General features: G+C 44.7%; 1 protein-coding gene across 4 annotated transcripts in view; it reads right to left on the reverse strand.

The window, feature by feature from the left end:
* Usp3 (ubiquitin specific peptidase 3) overlaps nt 1-8,687 on the reverse strand; it is an 81,545-nt gene extending 72,858 nt beyond the window's left edge. The window contains exon 1 of one of the 4 annotated variants that reach the window (XM_021171886.2): nt 8,669-8,687. Coding sequence is in view for 2 of the 4 variants with exons in the window: in XM_029481108.1 (XP_029336968.1) it covers nt 6,680-7,028 (349 nt within the window). In the remaining 2 variants the exon portion in view is untranslated. Of the gene's footprint in view, nt 1-6,679; nt 7,059-7,296; nt 8,478-8,580; nt 8,600-8,668 lie in introns of those variants that run through there. The other 3 variants (XM_029481109.1, XM_021171884.2, XM_029481108.1) reach the window with 3 other exon arrangements.
* Nucleotides 8,688-21,171: the final 12,484 nt, after the last annotated feature.

Consider the following 21,171-nt stretch of genomic DNA (forward strand, 5'->3'; position numbering starts at 1 on the left):
ATAATTAACTTTTATAGGAAATACACCTGGAAAATCTTAGAATATAACTAAATATAATAAGCAGGCTACCTAAAAGCAGATTTCAGATTACCTCTGAATTACCAGAGGCAAAAGTAAAATTCCATAGCTTCAGAACTCTCTCCCTCTTCTACAGAACACAAACCCTACCACCAAAAATCTCCAGTACTAGAAATAAAATCAAACCAGCAAGGGGACGAGAACTCAATTGAAGGACATGTTTTTCAACAACCAGAAGCTTACTGAATTTTTCTATACCTATATTGAAAGGTTGTTTTATCTGCATGGTGAATTTGTCTACAAAAAATAAAAATAAAAAAAAAAAAAAGAGCTGAGCATAATGAAGCTGACTTTTCAAGGCTATTTTCTTCCCATTTATAAAGACAATTCTTTGTGCCCACTAAAATGAGTGATTTTTTAAGATGTGGAATTTAAAAACATATTCTCATAGCAAAAATCTTCCAAGGAACTCATTTCAAACATGTTTCCAAGCCTTTTAAGTCTCTTAAATTACTAAGCATTAAGTTTCTAAATGACAAAATAAAGACCTTACTCTCAAAAAGACAAGTTAAAAGTTGAGTGGTTGAGTTTAAGCTTTGGGCTATCTTTTAATATCTCAGAACATCTTAAGCAACTCCTAACCCCTATCTCAGTTTCATAATCTATAAATCAGGAAAAACTACAAGGATAGGTAGTTAATTAAATTAGTCAGGATTAAATGTTAGCAAACTGCTTTGAAGTTACTTTATATTGTTTTCAGTTTTCCTCCTACTCAGTAAAACTAATAGATGAGAAAACATCTGGAATTACTACAGATAATAACATCTGCAGACTCATACTAGTTATAAAAGATGGTTTATGTTTACAAGTTTCTAAGCCAAAGTTCATTCAACAATTGCCACTGATTTCAAGATAAGACTGCAATGAACAGTTTTTTGGTGAATACCTTTTGAGCCTCAATGATATCTATTCTTACCTACATTCCCAAAACAGACAGTTATATAAAAATCTCAGAACATCTTGAGAGGTCTTGGCACAAGACAAATCCAGGTAAGATGAACAAGCTGTTTCCATAGTTGATACTATTCTCAGCATTCTCAACTGTCAATCATTACAAGCACACCCTCCAAGTGCCAGCCCCCACTGAGAATCTATCAAAGTGCTTCCTCCTCAGCCATCTGTCCAGGAAAGCGCGATGAAAACACCTAGAGCATTTGCTCTCCTATCTAAAAGGATATGAATAAACCAAACACTGACAGACTGCACAGCACACATTCTCTACTGCAAAGCTTCCTACTAAATCCCTTCTCAAGCCTGGGCTGAACACAAAACATTTATAGAAGTAAGTTGAAACTACCGCTTAATCAAGACTGCCCCCCCCCCAACAGAGATAATGTTAGACAAGAAGCAAGTGCTCAAAAAGAAAAAAAATGAAAAATTCACATGTAAATTATTCCAACAGAAGAGGACTCAGATTTTAAGACAGAAATCTACTCACTTAGTTACTAACTACACTTTATTTTGCTTACTGCCTACAAAAGCTATGAAGTTTTTAGCATCTCTATGTCTAATTTGAAACAGCACAAGCAAATCTTTCATATTTCAGTGCAGAAGAAAACTGCATAAATTCCAATAAGGAGGCCTGCAATTGGTTCAGCAGGCAAAGGCACATGGCACCAAGCCTGATGTGGTAGATCACTGGAAAGGAAGGGGCCGATTACTGTAAGTTATCTTCTAATCGATAGTGCTTCAAACACACACACACATTTTAAAAATTAAATAAATTTCTATGAGGAAAAATAGAATGCTATAAAATCTTACTGTTAATGGTATCAATGTAAAGAATGGTTCTAATTATCTTGAGGGTAAGTGAGTTCCAGGAAAACAAAGAGTTCTAATTTCTCCCTCAGCCCAACTTTTCTTTCTGCTTAGGCCATGCAGGATCTTCTTTATATACTAGGTATATTGCTTGGAAAATAACATCTGATCACAAAAGAAACAGACCTGGCTCAACCCTTCAGCTTCAGCCTTGTTAAACAGCACATGGACAGTTCCAGGGCTTTCAAATCCACGACCAATCACTTAGAGGCTGTAGGACAAGCTGAGGCTGCTCAAAGTACTGGGGTTGGGGTGGAGAAGAACACTGCCAGCATGACTAGAAAGACAACTCCATTGACTTAGGCTTTATTAATATTACTAAGAGATAGCTCGAATTCTTCAGAAAGTACATAAGTATAATACAAAGTTCAAATACTAATCTTCAAATCAGTATGAATATCACCTACCCATTGACTTAAATGACCCTACTCATTGACAACTAATTTTCCATCTGCCCACCTATATGTCTACACTACCTAAAGACTACAAATTCTGTACTAACAAGGTCACAAATGGTCACCTGCTTACAATCCAGCTTTCCAGCTAACACACTGTGAAGGGGAGGCTAGGGAAAGCATTCTGGGGAATAAACTCACTTCATCTGCATTTATTCTCAAAGTCAGAGACCATTTCATAATCTATGTGAAAAAAAAACTTAATTAAGCATGCATTTACTGAGTACAGCACTGCAGTGGATATTTAGTAAACACAGCACAGAATGTTACTTAAAAGAAATTAATGTATTCAACCACAGTAAACTAAATAACTGGTCCTATTTAGAAAATTTAGTCCAAGGGACAAACTAGTCTTCTTTAAATGTAGGCTAAGAGAAACAGAATACAAAATAACCCATCACTCCATCAAGGTGACCTCTTACCTTTATCACAAAATGATCAGTACATTATAAATTTATTGCCATGGACAAAAGAACCAGTCAGCACCTTATCCTACTAAAAGAATCTTTAAAAAAGATAAAATAGACAGGTTTATCTCCAACAACCCCTCCAAACACAAACTGCAGATTAATCCAATCATTCCATTTTCTTGAATCGAGTGATTTAGGGGTGAGTGTACTGGAAATTTAGAGGCTCTCTCAACTCTTTAAACAATTAATCAGGGAGAAATTTTCATGACTTCCCAACTATAACATAGCTCTAAATCAACAGCACTTTAAGCCCCTAAGCTCCAGGAAATTGTCTTTCCTTAGTTTAAAAACAGAACTGTTTAGGATAGATTTTTTTAAATACTTCATGTTTCATCCCTGTCTTTTGCCACTAGTTAAACTTTCTACCTACAAAAATGCCCAAGCCTCCAGCCCTGAAAATAACATCTGGTGTGTGCACAGAACACAAGGCTTGAGAGACTGGCCCAGTTTTCATTTAAACTTTTGTAATTTAAAGCTAGAATGCTCTAAGCCACAATTAGGCAGGCATAAATCAGCTTTGACCTTACTAGGAGATTCCCATTTCCAACATTTACCTTCAACTACTACATGGATTTCTTTTCTAAACAGGAGTTTCCTGATTCTCCAACTAGAATAGACCTACTTCTTTGAGAGCAAGGGACCACTAGACCCCATGATCTGTTTCTCAGCTAATGTGTTTCAAACTTCAAGTATTTACAAATGAATACCAATTGCCAGCTTCATGAATTTCTCTAATTTTGTAATGTGAGTTTGAAAGAGCAGGTGTCCCTAACCATTCTGCCTATGAGATCTCAAAGTAGGATCTTTAACCTTCAGACTTCAGAGGTCCCATTTCAGTGGATCCAGAAGGTCAAAGGTATTTCCATGAATGATACTAAGATCGGTAGAAAGAAAAAGATACTACTATATTACTTTGTTTTGGTTTTGTTGTTGTTCTGTTTGGGTTTTGTTTTTCAATACAGAGTTTCACTGTGTAGCTTTGCTATCCTGGAACTTGCTCTGTAGACCAGACCAGCCTAGAATTCCAAAGATTCGCCTGCCTCTGCCTCCCAAGTGCCGAGACTAAAGGCATCTGCCACTACTACTGGCTCTAGTTTACTTGAATGTTTCCTTTCGATCTCTCAAGAGCACAAAATGGAGTTTTCAACATAATATGTGAAGTTTGATATCTGCAGAGACTGCAATGAGGAGCAGATGTGACAATCCAGATGTCTTTACAAAAACATGACTGTGGTGGTGGTGGTAGCAAACACCTTTAATCCCAGAACTCAGGAAGTTGAGGCAGGTAAATCTCTGTGAGTTCAAGACCAATTCTGAAATTTTTTCACATAAATTATTTCTGTTTATAAGTATTAGATTTATTATTGTTACTCATAATTAGATCAGTAAATATTTAGTTTTAACTTCTAATATATTAATAGACATAAGTCACACAAATACCCAGGATTCTGAAAATGTTCAGATTATAAAGAGGTTTTACAAATAAAAGTTGTATGAAATCTGTAGCATACAATTATATAACACACAATGCCCTCCACTGCTAAGTAGCTCTAGTTAGTTCTGAAATATCTCTTACCCACTAATCTTGCTGAGTTCTGTATCTCCTTGTAAAACAATTCATCATATAGCCAATGTGTTTGGGCTTAGACACTTAATTTTCAGAGTCCTATTTATAAAAATGTACTAGTCTGTGATATCATTAAATTACTTAAGACACCAGAAAGCAGTAGTTTCTCAGACTTTCACACACAATCTTGCTCATCCTAACAGAGACCTGTGAGTAAATCCAAAGCACTGTTCTTTCTCCGGATGACATAATAAAACTCACACTCAAGGAATCCGGAGTGCTGGTCCACAGAGGTGGTGCCTGCTAGAGTCTGTGCTGCTGGTCTTTTGCAATCTGCCTGGCTGTCTCACTGGGGTATAATTGCATACTCCCAATGAAAATAAGGCAGGGGCATTACTTTTATTGTCTAGGTGCCAAAACAGGGATTTTCTCCCTCCTCAGTAAAAGTGTATGACACTCAGTACCAGTCAGAGCATTACTTCAACACACTGGTTACCCTTTTAATCTCCTACCAAAAATAATACATACATACATACATACATACATACATGATTGTTGAAGAAAAATAAAAGCCAGAATACATAACACTCAAGATGATGAGTTAGTTAAGGGATCACAAATTTACCAATCATTTAATTACTGAAACTACAGACAGGCAAGAACAAGATCAAGCTTTATACAATAACATTTGATTGTACCAATGAAGGGATGCCAACAGGTTAAAATAGGAGGCCATTATGAAATAAGCCTGAGATAGAAAAAAAAAACACCCACAGAGTTGTGAAACTAGCTTTATTGGTACTATAAATGCAAGTGATTAGACCCATCCTTCCAAAACAGGGTCAGAGGCAACCATTTACTGCACATTGTAAAGAAATCACCCTTCCATTACGAATTTGTTCTTGTTTTCAGCACAAGTCTCCCAGTTATGCTCCATTTTAATGTGCTGAATTCCTCAAGAGGGGCTTCATTTGCTGTCTCTTTTCCCCAAAGTGGACTCCCTAACTGATGGAGGCAAGACTGACTCACAACAGGATACCTGCCTCTTGCATAATTCTTGTCTTTTTTTTTAGATGCATGTGCACAGTGAAGCCATTTCTAAGTTTGATATGATTTTACATAGAAAAAAAAATTAGGCTTGTGCTGATGCACCCACCTCGGAATCCCTGTAGTTGACTACAGATGAACAAGAAGTGCCCCATTCCTTGTGAGGTGTAAGCTTTTCCTAATGGGAGGGCGTGTGTGTGTGTGTGTGTGTGTATGTATGTGACAAATCTCTCTTGAAAAAATTCAACTATAGCCCCACAGCTATAGTTAATGAACTAACAGACCACATGGACTGGCCTGTTGTTGTTGTTGTTGTTGTTGTTGTTATGTTCCAAGCTCAAGATTCACTGTTGAAGATGTATTTACAGGTAAGGCCCATTCACACAAGTTCTACCCCAAAGAACTGCAATACTGGCCCAGGAGGGATAGCACATGCCTATAATCCCAGCACTCCAAGGGCTGAGACAGGAAAATTATAAATTCTAGGTCACCCTGGGCTATCATAGAGACCCGGTTTCACAAACCAAAGGACCTGCAATACTGTCCTGTGAAATCAATAAACTTATTAATTTTTAAAGGCTTCATGCAGAACAGAAGAAAGACACCTGACTTTACAAAGGTAAGCAAGACACCAAGTCTTGGAGCTCCAGAAAACTTGCAGTCACTTCTATTCCTTATCCTGGAGGACAGTTTTCTTTGTGTTACCCCGTATATTTTGCTTCAAGAATATAATCACCTTTGAAGAAGTAGAACGTCAAAAGTATTAAAGCAGTCCCTAAACTACCTTCCTAGCTCCAATCCAACCCAGGCTGAAAGACCACTCTGCTGAATCGTCCCACCGTCTTTTCAGCCTTGCAGATGAACTTGATTTCTGATGCACGCGATTCACATTTTACACTACAGCCCAAGCTGCCAGTGATAATCTTAAAGCTCATAAACAAAGACCAGCGTCCGCACCAGGGCCCTACCAGGAAGTAATCAAAGCCGGGTGGCCCGTCCGACCTAAGTCCGGGCAGACAATGAGAGGGCACCGGGGCTTCCAAGGAAGCAGAAGGAGTTAACGCTTAAGCAACTCGAAGGCATAACATAAACCTACGAAGTGTTTTTCACGCACTCGGGAATTCCCAACGAAATCCCGGCCAAGCCGAAAGACTGCCTCGGAACAATCTTCGAAAGGCAAAAAAGAAAAAAGAAAAAGGGAAAAACAAAAAACAAAAACAAACAAACAAACAAAAAAACCCAACCTCGAGCCGCCCCTCCAAAGCAGCTGTTGGCTGCCTTCTCCGGAGCTTTCGGAGCCCGCAGCCTGTTTTCAAACTTCACCCTCACGGGCTGAGGCGAGACTCCGAGGTGAGCAGCCCCCAGCGCAGTCCGTTCAGGGGCTGCGGGGGAGGCAGGAGCCTGTGGGAACCCGAGGAAACGCAGCCCAAAGGGGCTCGCGCGCCGGCAGTCCAGACAAAGCTGCGGCCGCAGAGCGGCGCTTTGCCTGTCCGGCCCATGGGGGACCGCGAGCCCGACCCCGCCACACGTGCGGCCGCGCGCGGGGCCGGCCCTTAGGTTCGCGGAGCCTTGGGGTGCGAGCCGCCGCGTCATCCCGCCGCTGCGCGCTCGCCTCAGGCCCCCGCGGGCCTCTCCTCAGCCGGCCCGGCCGTCGGGCCGCGCGAAACAAAGGAGCCGCCACCGCGCCCGCCGCGCCGCGCCGCGTCCCCTCGCCCCGCGCGCCGGGCCCGCTCGCTCCCCTCAGCCTCCCCCCCACCACGAGGCCGCGCGCTGCCCCGCACCCGCGGCCCTTCGACGGCAAGGCCCGGGCCAGAGCCGGGACCTCGGGTGCGCGGCCGGCCAGCCCCAGAGCCGCACTCACCGCTGCAGCACCAGGACGACGGGGAGCCGTTGGGGAACTTGGCTGAGTCCGGGGCGATGCAGACGCTGGAGCTGAGGTGCGGACACTCCATGGCCACGAGGACGGCGGCGGGGACGGCCGAGGCTCAGGGGCGGAGGGACTTCAGAGGCTCCGTCTGGGGTCGCTTCTGACCCGGCACTGGGCAGACGGCGGCTTCTGGGTCCCGAGCCTTTGCGTCAAAGAAAGCAAGGGTTTCCGGGCGCCGGGTTTTGCCATCCGCCGTCTCCGGCGCCCCGCTCCGGAGAACGTGAAAATCCGGACTCCTGGTTCTGCCGCCGCCCAGGGACAGAAGGCTTCCGCCTTCTCGGGCGGCCCCGCCCACCCTGCTGGTTACGCCCCCAGGCCAGGCTGGGCCCCGCCCCCACACTAGTCAATGGGCGGGGCATTGGTGCTCACTCAGTGCTAGCAGCTAGTGTAAAGTCTTACAGGGATGTGAAGTGACTTTCCGAACTCTGACTGCCCCCGGCCGGCCGCGGCAGCCGATTCTTGGGACCCCGACAAGTGTGGGTACTCATCCGGGGCAGAGCGGTCAGGACCGCTGCTTCCTCTGCAGTGAGTTGACTACAACAGCGATGTAGAATATGTGACCACACCGCAAAGAGTGCGGAAAATGAAAACCACTCACACCGACGTGCATTGAAGCCCCATTTTACACAGGAAGAAACAGACTTTTGGGGCGTGGCCCTCGATGGCCCAGCGGGCTGCAAAGAGCCGAGAACAGTCCTGACTTTCGTGTTCTCCCAGTAGTAGGCGCGGTCCGGAACTGTTCTGAGTTCTGAACTCTGGCCTGAGTGTGTCACCTGGGTACTGCACGGCTGGGCCCACCGGAACGCCTGTGTTCCGGGTCCACGCCATGCCGTTATGACTCACTGATATCTCCTGCCCATTTTGGGTATTTTCATACCTATACCTCTTGAAGTTGAATGAAATAACAATCCAGTTTGCTGTACAAGGTCGCGGGTGCTAGGTAATAAAAAGAGGCAGTGTAACATTTGTTAGAAGCCCACCTGGCTCCCAGCCAGGCACTTTGCATACCACACCTCATTTAATCCTCAAAACACCCTCTCAAGCTGCTGCTACGGTTCCCTTTTTTTTTTACAAAAAATGAAATCAAGAGTATAATTTGCTTTAGGAAGATTGGACCCCCGTTCCCCCCCCCCACCCCCACGCCGCTTCAAATCTCTCTCTAGAAAGCAGTGAAGAAGACAGGAGGAGCGTCTAGAGGTAGAGAGCCTGCAACCTCACATTCTCTGCCTTGAGGATATCTGGGGCTCCCACAAATCTAGCCTCCAAAGTTGGGCTTTCTTTCTTTGGTTGCTTGGTGGTGTTTAACCTGGTAAAGAGGCTTCTTTCCTTCATCCCCTGACAAGCGAGTGGAGAGGGAAGAACAATGTGCCAATCCTTGGGGCAGGAAAGGAAAGGTCAGGAAATGATTAACCCGCTGGGCCGGATAGTGGTTAGTTAGCACCGGACACCTCCCTGAAGTGCACGCCTCTAACACCCCTTAAGCCACTTCCGTACACCCCACTACTCCACCCTGTAGCCTTCTGCCTGATAGTGTCCACCCACCTAGGACATCTCTGCCCAGGGTGGTGTTTCAGATTCCTTAGTCCAAGCAACTCTACCACTTCCCCCAAGTTGTATATGATTGCTGTCAAAACAAGGCTTGGACGGTTTTGACGGTGAGAAATTGTGGAAAGTTGTTCAGATCAGCTCTGGCAGGTACTTCATGGCAAACCTTAGCTAGTCCTCTTGACTCCTTTTCCTCGCCTATCCACTGGCAAAACAGTACTTATCTGTGTGAATTCCTAACCTGTAGTAATTAACAGATAAGGTTTGTTTTTCTTAATAAAAACAAAACAAAACAAAAAAAACAGGAGATGACTGCTTCCTTGGGAAGAGAGAGGAGAATAAACAATATCTGAACCCTATTCAGTCTCTTCCATCTATTTGTTTCACAGGTCTTGCTCAAGCAAGCTTCTCAGAGTCCTTCTGGGCACTGACCCTCATTCGGTGAACCCACAGCCCCTCATTCAGTGTGGAGCCTGACCCACGCTGTCTTTCCTACTAGTATGTAGTTCCTTTCAACCTCTGAGAAACGTTTTTCAAATCCCCTAGACTTCACTAAATATCACTTCCTACCTCCTACCAGAGACCTTTCCTGACCCTTCTCCAGCCCCAGGTTACCTCCCAGGGTGTCGTGAGAGCTGTGCTGACTACCCCTATAGGACCTTTTAAAAACACTCTTCTTGTATGTATGTAATTATTTGTTTAATGTCTGTTTTCCTCTTGGAGAGCCATAAGGTAGCAAACAAGTCTGCCTGGTTTCCTGCTTTCTTTCTTTCTTTCTTTTTTTTTTTTGGTTTTTCGAGACAGGGTTTCTCTGTGTAGCCTGGCTGTCCTGGAACTCACTCTGTAGACCAGACTGGCCTCGAACTCAGAAATCCACCTGCCTCTGCCTCCCAAGTGCTGGGATTAAAAGCACGAGCCACCACTGCCCGGCTTCCTGCTTTATTCCTAACAATATATGTAGAACCTGGAGAACATCCGTCAGTGGATGAATGAATAAGGGGTGGATCTCAAGACCCAGGAAGAGAGGAACTTAAGAAGTGGGCTCAATCAAGGCAGAGCCCACATCCAGAATCTCAGAAGTGATGACTACATTAGCCTTCAGTTCTGAGTTGATCATTTTAAAAGGAAAGTGAAAAGTACCTTGTAAGGTGTAAACTGCTAAAGAAACAATGTTTCAATTTTTAGTAGTGTATTCTCTCAGAGGTTTTAAAAAAAAAATTGGAGCTGGAGCCCTAATTTAGTCACCCCTGATGACAGTTGTCCCTCAGAGAACAAAGTCTAACAGGGAACCCAAAGAAACTGGGTCAGAGGGGCTTTCACTTGTAACCCTAAAACTGAATTTTCCTATGTCTTTGAAAGTTATCACAGAAAACTAAAATAAATTTACCGCAGTGAGTAAATGTGTCAAATGTGGGAAGACCACAGGGTACACTGGGAAATCTGCCTTTTCAAACCCCTGGCTTCTGCAGCTGCTTTTAATACAATGCTTGCTTCTTCTTCTTGGCCGGCATCCCTTTGGCACCAAAGAACACCAAAGGCTTACTTACATACCAGCACCCCTGAAGGTGATGCGCTAGCTAGCCTCCAGCACCCCACCCCCACTCTGCTATGCTTGGCAGCTGCCACATACTACCCAGCTGCCTGAAAAGGTGCATTAGAATCGAGTACCAGCTTAAAACCCTCCAGAAGGGGTGGGCCTGTTTTTAAAGTGTGCACATTGTACAAGGGAGCCATGCACAATTCCGCCAGTACTATCTTTATGTGCATTGGGAAGGGAGGAAAAGAGGGAAAGGGGGGTTCTAATTACATGGCAACTATGGTGAGGAAAACATCTTGGGGTTACTGAAACCCTTCTAAAACATTAGACTTGTAACATCTTGGATCCATGGCCCTCAAGTACCAATTACCAAGATTGATTAGGTCCTGGGGAAAGTTTAACTATCCCCATTCAGGCAAGGCTCCCTGGAAATACACAACATACTGGCTTAATTATTTACCATAGCAATGTTTCTAGAAGCCAAAGCCCTTTTTTAGAAAAACTAAAGTTAGACCACTGGGGACTAGAAAGTATTGTTAAGTTGAGGGAGGGCAGCCACCTGAGAATTCTTCAAACCCAGAGCCTCGTTTTCCTGGCCCTGTATCTGGATGGCGGCCTTGCTTGTCTACCATCCTCCCCCTTCTTGAGAGCAGACTTTGCCCAGTCCTTGTGTGCTACCTGGTTCCTAATTCTTGGAATACCACTGACCCTCCCTACCTACACAGCAGGCCCTCTGTAACTCTGTTAAATGACTGACTGACTGACAGACTAAAGGAAGAATGGGGGGTGGGGGCAGATAGACTGATACCAGGTAGATTCTGCATGTGTATGGCCCTGTGTTCTATCCTCTGTACCACTTCCCAAAATAGAGTAAACCGGGCTGGGCTGGGTACCTCGAGGCTCTAGTTTGCCTACCCCCACTTCACCACTAGGCAAGACTAATGGAGTCACTCTCTCCACTTCTTTCCATTCATCCCTTCTCTATCACTTTTCAGCTCAAATTTCACTGGTTCCTATGTCTGAAGGAGTAAAGTCCTAACTCACGTTTGTCAGCGTCTCCTGGCCTCTTCCCTTTTCCTTAAGCTCTTTTATTTTTTTAATTGTCCCAACAGTTCCAAAAATAGTCCCTCATTATACAAACTGTGTTTCTTCACCCCTGTGTCCTCCCGTCTTTTCCTATCCCACCTGCCTCCTCCTCCTCCTCCTCTTCCTCCACCCCCAACGTGAAGCCTAGAGCCTTCTCAGGGCTGCCCTCCATCCCTTACCCAAGCAGGCATCCAGCTGTTCTCCCCACCCCCACCACCCCCATTCTGCCCCTGCAGCTTGTCACGTGGTTCTGTTATTTTCTGTTCACAGTTCGGTCTCCCTAGGGAGCAAGTATGTTTCTTTTCATCTGTGGAGTCTCCGCTCCAAGTTAGCAATAGCAGATATTAAAACTGATTCTATCTGCTGATGGAATGCTGATAGAAGTGTCCCCTTTGAGAGTGATTACATCAACAATTATACGTAATGGTCCCAAAGGTAGTCAGAAAGAGGGCCTGGATCACTTAAGAACAGAAACCTACGTTTATTGAGTCCCAAACAAGTGCCAGAGACTGTGGAGAGTTTGCATTTCTTCTTTAATCTCAGGAGTACACATTACCATCTCCACTATCTTCAAGATAAACTTAAAGGTTAAATAATGGCACAGATTTACCCAGTAAGAACTTGATTGTCAAAGAAGGCAGTCTCACCCCTCCCACGCAAGATTGCTTAAATGATTTTTGCAGTACTGTTTGGGGAACCTGATGTTCTTTCTGATGAGAAGCCACCGTAGAGGGTTTCTCTGTATCTGGAGAATTATTCATGCACAGAGCTAGTGTCATAATTATCTATCACCCACCTCGGAGTTTCTGTTGTTATTTGATTGTTTAGACAGAATCTCACGATATAACCAAGGCTAGCCTTGAACTCTTGATCCTCTGGCCTCGGCTTCCCCGTAAAACTTGATAATCCCTTTTTTCTTTATCCCTGAGAGCTCCTTTTTAAAAGCAGATGAAAAAAGTTTCTTATCAAAGCCCTACTTTGCAGATAAAAGTGCTGACAGAGAAAGCAAAGCAATGGGGTTCCAGCACCCAGCCGGCTTGTCTTTTTTCCGTTTTCTTTTGTTAGGAGTTTTTGGAGACCGGTTTCTCTAGGTAGCCCTGGCTGTTCTGGAACTCAATCTGTAGACCAGGTTAAACTCAAACTCAGAGATCCACCTGTCTCTGCCTTACAAGTGCTAGGATTAAAGGCAAGAGTAACCACTACCAGACTCCAACAGTCTTTTTATTTATAAAATTAGAACATTGAGCAGAGAGGGCCCTCAAGGTGGCCACTGAGGGCCCTCTGAAGCAAGATCATCCTTGTCCACTCTAACAGTGAGTGCCATTTTTCACTCCTAATTTGTCACCCTGTTCATACATAGAAAATGTCCAGTTGAAGTCTGGCCTTTTTTTTTTTTTTTTTTTAAATCTAATCTATGGAATTTAAGTGGAAATGGCAGCTACCAGCTATACCTGACACTCTGGACAGCTGCTCATGTCACAAATACTTGTTTGTCCAGTGAAGTCTATCAGATAGGGGATAGGGGACAACAAATACCTTAAGTTAGGCCCCAAAGGGACCCTGGGTCAAGGAGCCCTGGTTTCATGCTGCCCTTTCTGTCTTCCCAAGTCAACCGTTCCTCCCTTCAATGAATGAGTCTGAAGCATGCTGTCTTTTATGCACTAAAGAGATACAGACTGTAGTGCTGTGTGGGCCTCTGACGTCACTCTACTCTACCACTGTAAAGATGAAAAGTGCTATGATGTCACTCATCTCCCCAACTTGTCTCCAACTCTACCTTGTCCCCAACTCATATATTAACTGCCTACCTATACAGGGGAGAGTCCCTGAGTGTCACAGCACCAGCTCTGATGAGAACTTTAAGCTCCTAACGGTGATGAGACACGGAGCTGGCATGGTGGTGTGTGGTGTAGAAGTCTGTTTCCTGCAGGCCTTGTCAGGAGGACTGATGTGGAAGGTGGGGACAGTGGCCTGAAATCACTAGTTTAGTTATAACTAGCAGAGAAGGTTAGAAGACTTTTATTTTTGTTCTTTATCTTTTTTGTTTGTTTGTTTTATTGTATGGGTGTTTTGCCTGCATGTATGTTTATACAGCACATGCATGCAGTGCCTCTGCAGGCCAGAAGGAGTTGGATTCCCTGGGACTGCCGCTGCCATATGGGTGCTAGGAATCAAACCTACATCATCTGGAAGAGCAGCCTGTACTCTTAACCACTGAGCCATCTCTCCAGCATTCCCATCTCCCCTTCCTTTGAGAGAGTCTCATCCTAGTTCCCTTTTTTGAGAGAGGGTATTTATTATATGTCCCAAGCTAGACTCAAACTCACTCTGTATCTGAGAATGACCATGAGTTTATAATCTTCCCACTTCTACCTCCAGAGAGATGAGATGAGAAGTGTGCACCGCCTCACCTGGTTAAATTTACTCTTTTAAAAGAATCTGGACCAGATCATTAAACAAATATCATCGTTGCCCTAAGCTTTGTGCTATAAAAGTGAGGCTCGCACAGTCCAATCTGCGATCAGGAGGGAAGGCAGGGAAGCAGAAGGCTAGCAACCAGGCAATTGCAACAGCCAGTGACAGAGCTAGGAGGGGAAGTGCAGGATGTTGCTAAGCCGCAAACAAGGGACAACTCACCCAGACTGGTGAGTGGGGGAGGGGCGTGTTAACTGAGGCCTCCTGGAGGGAACAGCCTGTGCTCCTGGACTGGCTTAATAACCTCAGCTACCCAGGTCAAATGTGCTCAGCTGAGAAAGGAAGAGGACCTAGTGCCCCAGGGCAGAAAGGGAACAGTATCAGGAAAGAAAGGTTCAAGAGGTGGAAGAAAGAAGCTGAGGTCTATCGGTCTGAGTCAGTTGAAGAGGGAGCTGGGCAAGAGAGGCAGAGGAGATAGAGAAGGTCTTGAGAAGTCTAGATCCTTGGGGATGCTGGTATCTTTCAAGGTGGTACTTCCCCTGGTCCTGGAAGTTGGGGTGAGGGACAAGGATGCAGGAAGATGAAAGAAACTAGCAATGATTAGACATCTGTAAGATGTTCAGGTGCATTAATCATCTGGGAAATGCAAAATAAAAGCATAGGGCATAGTAGCCAGAAGCAAGCAAAGCTGAGGGTATAGTCAGGACCCTCCGCATCGTGCCCTGTTTGACCAGATTCCACAACATCTGTGTCCCCTGAGAGCTCAGAGCCCACTGAGAGGGAAGAGAATCCTAGGTTTAGAGAACTCTATCTCGGCCTCCCCATCTTTTCCCCTAGCCTTAATCTAATTCAGAAGTTCAACCCCCATCAGAATATTCAGCTAACCCAAAAACGTATTTCTCAATTACTTAGCGCACAGATTTTATAGTTCTAAACCAGTCAGTGAAATCCACGCTGCACTGGACCAGTGATTCTCAACCTTCCTAATGCTGCAACCCTTTAACTCAGTTCCTCGTGTTATGGTGATCCCAACCATAAAATTATTTTTGTTGTTACTTCATAACTGTAACTTCACCACTGTTAGGAACCTTAATGTAAATATCTCTGTTTTTCTGATGGACTTAGGCGACTCCTGCAAAAGGGTCATCTGAGCCCCAAAGGGATCGTGGCCCATAGGTTGAGCTGTGCTGCACTAAAGAGAAGCAACACTGTGGGGTTCAGCAGGCTGTGGGCTCACCTCTCTTGAGCCCATCTACAGGATAGGGATAACAGCTGCTTCTAAATGAGGGCGTCCTTGTTCTGTTCCCTTTAGCTAAATTCTTAATGTTTGGAGAGAAAGGCCAGGGAATCAGAGTTCTGGCCAGAACTGTTTTTCTAAAGGTGTCAACATTCATAATTTACTTATTTGGTAATAAGTAAAATAAGGTTATAAGATTATTTTATAACCACATAGTTAATAATGCTGTTCAGTCACTGACCTGGTTATCAGTATTTTCTGGCAGCATCTGAGATGGTTATTTAACATTAGACTTTCCAAAGAACAATGTTGGAAAAGCAGGAAGGGGCCTTAGAGCCCTTTGGCCATTCTCAGTTCCCTGTTGAGTAATTGGAGTTTTCAAGCTAGAGATCAGAAGCAGCAAGGCTTCATGGGAGATGACTAAGCACCCTTTGGGCAGAGCCATTAGAGAGCTAACAGGCTCCAGAGCTCCAGAGAAAGAAGTTAGTCTGGGAATACACATAGGCCCAGTATTGTGGAGTACTTCTGGCAGCTCCTGATGTTATCTTAGCCTCTCCTTGCTGGATTCTGCAAAGGGACACACTAAAGAGTTTGGTGTACTTGACTTGGCTTTTTTCTATATACAGAATGTACATACTGCTTCTACTGGAATGCAAGATAGCTGCTTAGACCAGAAAAAAATACAATAAAAATTATACCCGGTGTTTAAAAGAGGAAGAAAAAAAATCTTACTTTTCTCTCACTACCTAGAATGAGTAGCAGAGTATACAGTTGGTGCCTAATATATACTTATTTCTATTAGCTAAATGCTATTAGAAGAAAAAGCACAGGACATAGCCTCTAAGCTCAAAACAATGAGCCTGCTGAGGGCAGTGGTAGCCCAGGATAAAAGGCCTGGCATATAGGGGGCACTCAGGGAATTACATTACTCTGGCAAATAAATGTGCATCCCCGTTGAAAAGCTTACCATAAAGCTGGTCCCAGAAGACCAGAAGTGAGACCAAGAAATATAACAGCTGCTGGCTCAACAGACGGAGCCTTGGTGGGAAGAGAGCGAAGAGGAAGGAAGATTACTTTTCGCTAGGCTAAATACCTATTTATTTCTTTTGAGTTTTGGAGAGATGACTCAGCAGGTAAAACCTGCCAAGTTGAGAGTCTGAATTCAGTCCCTAGCATCCCTAGGAGGCAGGAGAGACCCAGCCCCTTCAAGTTATCCTCTGACTGCCACACATGTTTTGTGGCATGTGTATGCACACTCGCACACACACACACACACTCTGAATAATTCACAAATTAAAACTTAATGTCAGCCGGGCGGTGGTGGTGCATGCCTTTAATCCCAGCACTTGGGAGGCAGAGGCAGGTGGATTTCTGAGTTCGAGGCCAGCCTGGTCTACAAAGTGAGTTCCAGGACAGCCAGGGCTACACAGAGAAACCCTGTCTCAAACAAAAACAAAAACAAACAAACAAACAAACAAACAAAAAACAACTTAATGTCATTCCTCATCCAGCAATATTTGCCCTGCAATAGGAGGGAAGAGATTAATCGGGGCTATTTTTGGGATTTTAAAATCATATACTGTGGAATATTATGAGCTCTTCAGGGGCCTCTAAAAACATAAATTGGGTTGAAAAGACTCGTGTTTTTCCCATGCTCTGCCAATGGACCTCAGACTTGAGTGCCTGATGTTTTACATCACTGTTTATGATGATATTAATGGTTAACACTTTAGTGTTTGACAACCTGATGTTATTAACTTGGCCGTGATCATTTGTCTCTTTTTCTTTTTTCTTTTCTTTTTTTTTGTTTTTGTTTTTGGTTTTGGTTTTGGTTTTGGTTTTTCGAGACAGGGTTTCTCTGTATAGCCCTGGCTGTCCTGGAACTCACTTTGTAGACCAGGCTGGCCTTGAACTCAGAAATCGACCTGCCTCTGCCTTCTGAGTACTGGCATTAAAGGCGTGTGCCACCATGCCCCGGCTTTCTTTCTTTCTCCTTCTTTTTTTTTTTTTAAGAATACACTGTAGCTGTACATATGGTTGTATATCTAAGTACAATGTAACTGTCTTTAGACACACCAGAAGAGGGCGTCAGATCTCATTACAGGTGATTGTGTGTTAACATGTGGTGGGATTTGAACTCAGGAACTTTGGAAGAGCAGTCAGTGCTCTTAACCGCTGAGCCATCTCTCCAGCCCCTTGGCTCTTTTTCTTATATCTGAATCAGAAAACGTACAGAGAATTGAATGCCTCCGACAACTACTTCACAATTTCATGTAGTTTTTATTGCAATTAGGGAAAATGTTTGTCTTCATTTCCTTTAACAAATAAAATAGAGAGAGAAAGAGAAAGAGAAAGAGAGAGAGAGAGAGAGAGAGAGAGAGCTGGGCATGGTGGCGTACAACTACAATCCCAGCACTTGGGACGTGGAGGCAGGAGGATTGCGAAGCCAACCTGGGCTACATAGCAAGACCCTATCTCAAGCACCCCTCCATCTTCATTCTCCCTTCCCCTCAAAAGAATTTTATAGTTGGAAGTAAGCCTGGATTTCTGAGGACCAAGGACATCTTCCTTTGGTTGAACTCATCACTCAGAACAATGCCTTTTCTTTCTCCCTCTGCCTCCCCCGATGCTGCCACAGGACCCTCCCTGCTTCCTATAGTTCCCATCAGACCACACTTCACTGAAAGACCCTCACTCAGGCCTCACACTCAGCCCATATTCAGAACGGAGTTAGTTCCCAACACCAGGACCAAATCTCTTCCTCATGTGGCACCTGAGGCTGTCCAAAGAAGGAGAGAGGCACATCACAGCATGCCGCCGCCCTCTCTCTTCATCACTTTCCCATGACACCCTGCCTATGTACTTGTGAGCCTTAGTTACCTGTGGCAGGCCCCAGTAGCCCTGTAACACTGCAGTGGAGTTAAGGTTCCCCACTGCCTTGTGACAATGTAGCTTCTGTAAGGGCAGAAATACAGCACATCACTGTGTTTGTGCTGCTGCTGATGTAAACAAACCTACAGCTGTACCAGAGTGTGACATATGTAATGATGTACAGTAAATGCTTGATAATAAATGACTGTTGCTGGTTTACGCCTTTATTTTATTAGACTTCTTATTGGTGTTTTAGAGTCTAGTCCTACTTATAAAAAAATGTTTATTGTGGAATGATACATTGTACTGGCAGCAACCTTGCACACATCTGGAGGTTGCTACACCTCAGGATTGCATCATTGTCTCTTGTGTTTGATGTAATCTTGTGTTTTGTTAATGGTCCCAGGAGCAACAGGCTCCACACCATATAGCTAGGTGTGGTCCAGGATATACCATCTAGGTTTGTGCAAGTTCTCTCTTTGATGTATACACAACAATGAAATCATCAAATGACTATTTCTTAGAACACATCTCCACTCCACGGCACATGGCTGGCTGACTGAGATAGCCCTTGTTTCCATCTCTTTTGGAGTTCTTCATGCTCACAGCACATCCTTTTAGACACTGCATTCTGGAGTGCATTTGTTGCTCATTCTTCATGCATGTGTATGTATATCGCCCTAGAGTCTCAGTTGAGGGATTGGCCTGTAGGCATGTCTGTGGGGACTGTCTTGATTATTAATGTGGGAGGACCCAGCCCACTGTGGGTGGCACTGTTCACTGGGTGAGAAGTCCTGGGAGTTAAGAATGAGGCTAGCAGCCTGCCAGGAAGCAGTGTTCACTCACGGTTTCTGTTTCAAGTTCTTGCTTGTTTTCCTGGCTTCCCCAGTGATGGACTGTGACCTGGAAGTAGAAGCCAGATAAATCCTTTCCTCCCCTAAGTTGCTTTTGGTCAATGTTTTCTCACTGCAACAGAATACAATAGATAGTCTCATGCTTACCCAGCTATTGATTTCTGGAATAGGTTCTTAGTAAATGTTTGACATTTGAGAACAGCAGCAGGATGGACAGAGCTGAGTCTGTGTGTCCCTTTGCCTCCTACTAACAAAGTGACCTTGGATAAGGGTCTTACTAACTCTGAGCTTCTGAGATCCCAAGCCTATCAAATCGAGGGTCACGATCACCTCTCCCCCATCAGGTGTTAAGGAATGTATCCACCCGTGTGGAGAACAAGTAACAGTTGCCACTTACACAGTGGGTTCCTGATAAACATGACTCACCAGCTTCATCCCACATGTTTTGGAACTTTATCTTTTGACCTAGCCTCCTTAGAATGGGTCACTTGGAGAGAAGACTGCCAGTATATCCAAATCGGAAGATAAAACTGTAGCCAAGGCATAGCTTAGTTAGAGTTAGATAGCGTGCGAGCTCAGCGTGCACAAGACCTTGGGTTTGTTCCCCAACCCATCCCCTGCCTCCCAACCCCCACCCCCACCACAGAGCCGTGATATAATAAAGACTAAAATGATTCTGAAGAGTTGGAGGGGAGGGGGTCCCACATCCTGAAAGTGGTGGAGACTTTCTTCCTGACTAAAGAGGTCAGATACTGCCTAAAAAAAATCATTTCCTCTGATCTCCATGAAGACCGCTTACAGATTAGTACTTGCTAGAGGCCCTTCCTAGGGTCATCACCAGACTGTAGAAGGGGGCCGAGCTTGCTGAGATCCTGTAGCTTGAAGCACAAAGAAAAGAATCTCCCCACCCCCTCCAGGACCTTGGCTAATGTCTCTCTGGCTCTGGGGGTGAGGGGGATAGAGGCTTAGGTTGTAAAAGTCACAGAGCAGCTCTTCTTGTGAGACACTCTCCATGCCAAACAACCTCGCCTTAGCTTCCAGGAACAGCATTTTAGGACGTAGGGAAGAGCAATGGGGATGAGAAAATCCAGTGGAATTGTAGCATGGACTCCCATCTGTAGCTGTGGCTCTCGGGTGCCTCACACACGGCCATTTTTGCCCTTTCGGTCTGTTGAGAGTGTGGGCTTTTCTAAGAGATTGGAATAAACTGATCCATTTGATTCCACACTCCATCCCTGCCAACCTAACCTAAATCTGGGTCTTGTTGAGGGGCCAGTGTTATGGGATTGGCTCTGAGGGCAGAGTGGTCTCCATGGGAAACGTCAAAAGTTCTGTAGTGGCATTCTCCCTGGAGACAGGATCCAGGACTAGGGCCTTGGCACCTGAGGCACTTGGAGACCATGTACTTCAGTTCACCCTGTTAACCAGTAAGGAAACTGAGACCCAAAGTGCTCAAATCTAGAGGCCAACAACCCAGAGATACTCATTCCATGCCAGCATTTTTATCCTGTTCTCTGTCACAGTCTCACAAAGACATCTTTCTGTAGTGTGATGCAGGTGCACCTATGCAAATAAATCCAGCCTTAACTAGAAAGTGTGAGTCCTGCTTGCCTAATGTCAGATTGGAGTTCTACCCTCACATCTTGCCTGGCCTGTAGCTTCTTTCTGGGGAAAAGGGTAGGCAGAAGGAAGACTTGTGCAAACAGTTTCCAGATTTACACACTGATAGACTCTCTGGGTGGAGCTGGGGCAGGTCCAAGGTGTGAAGGGCTCTAACTTGATCAGCCTGCTTTCTTGGGTTCTGGCCAGGTACGCAGATGTCCTCTTCCTCCTTTCCCAGAGCTCACTGGCCTCTTTGAGACCAAAAGAGGCTGGTGTGCATTGAAACACCTTTGAGAGGTAGCACCTGGCACCCGGCCAGGAAAAGGAACCGACCGAGTGGAAACCTGACAGTAACTCACGTGGACTCGAAAACAGCAAGAAATCAATGAGCCTGGTACGGCTGTAACTGAGGTTAAGGAAGGGGGAGGAAGCAAGGGATGGTGAAATTCCCAGGAGGCAATCCATTCGCTCAGTCACATGATCTCAAAATGAACACTTAACTGGACCAGGGAAAGCTCCAAGGAAATCAAACAAGGAAGAATGGGTGCAAGATTCCCAGCTGTGACTCAAGCAGAAAGCTTAGAGTCGGGGGTACATTCTCTGCGGACTGGAAAGCGAAGTTCAAGGATGTCGGGCAGAATGAGATCTTCAAAAATTGCTCC

This window comes from Mus caroli, chromosome 9 (genome assembly GCF_900094665.2).
Source record: "Mus caroli chromosome 9, CAROLI_EIJ_v1.1, whole genome shotgun sequence".
NCBI lineage: Eukaryota > Metazoa > Chordata > Mammalia > Rodentia > Muridae > Mus > Mus caroli.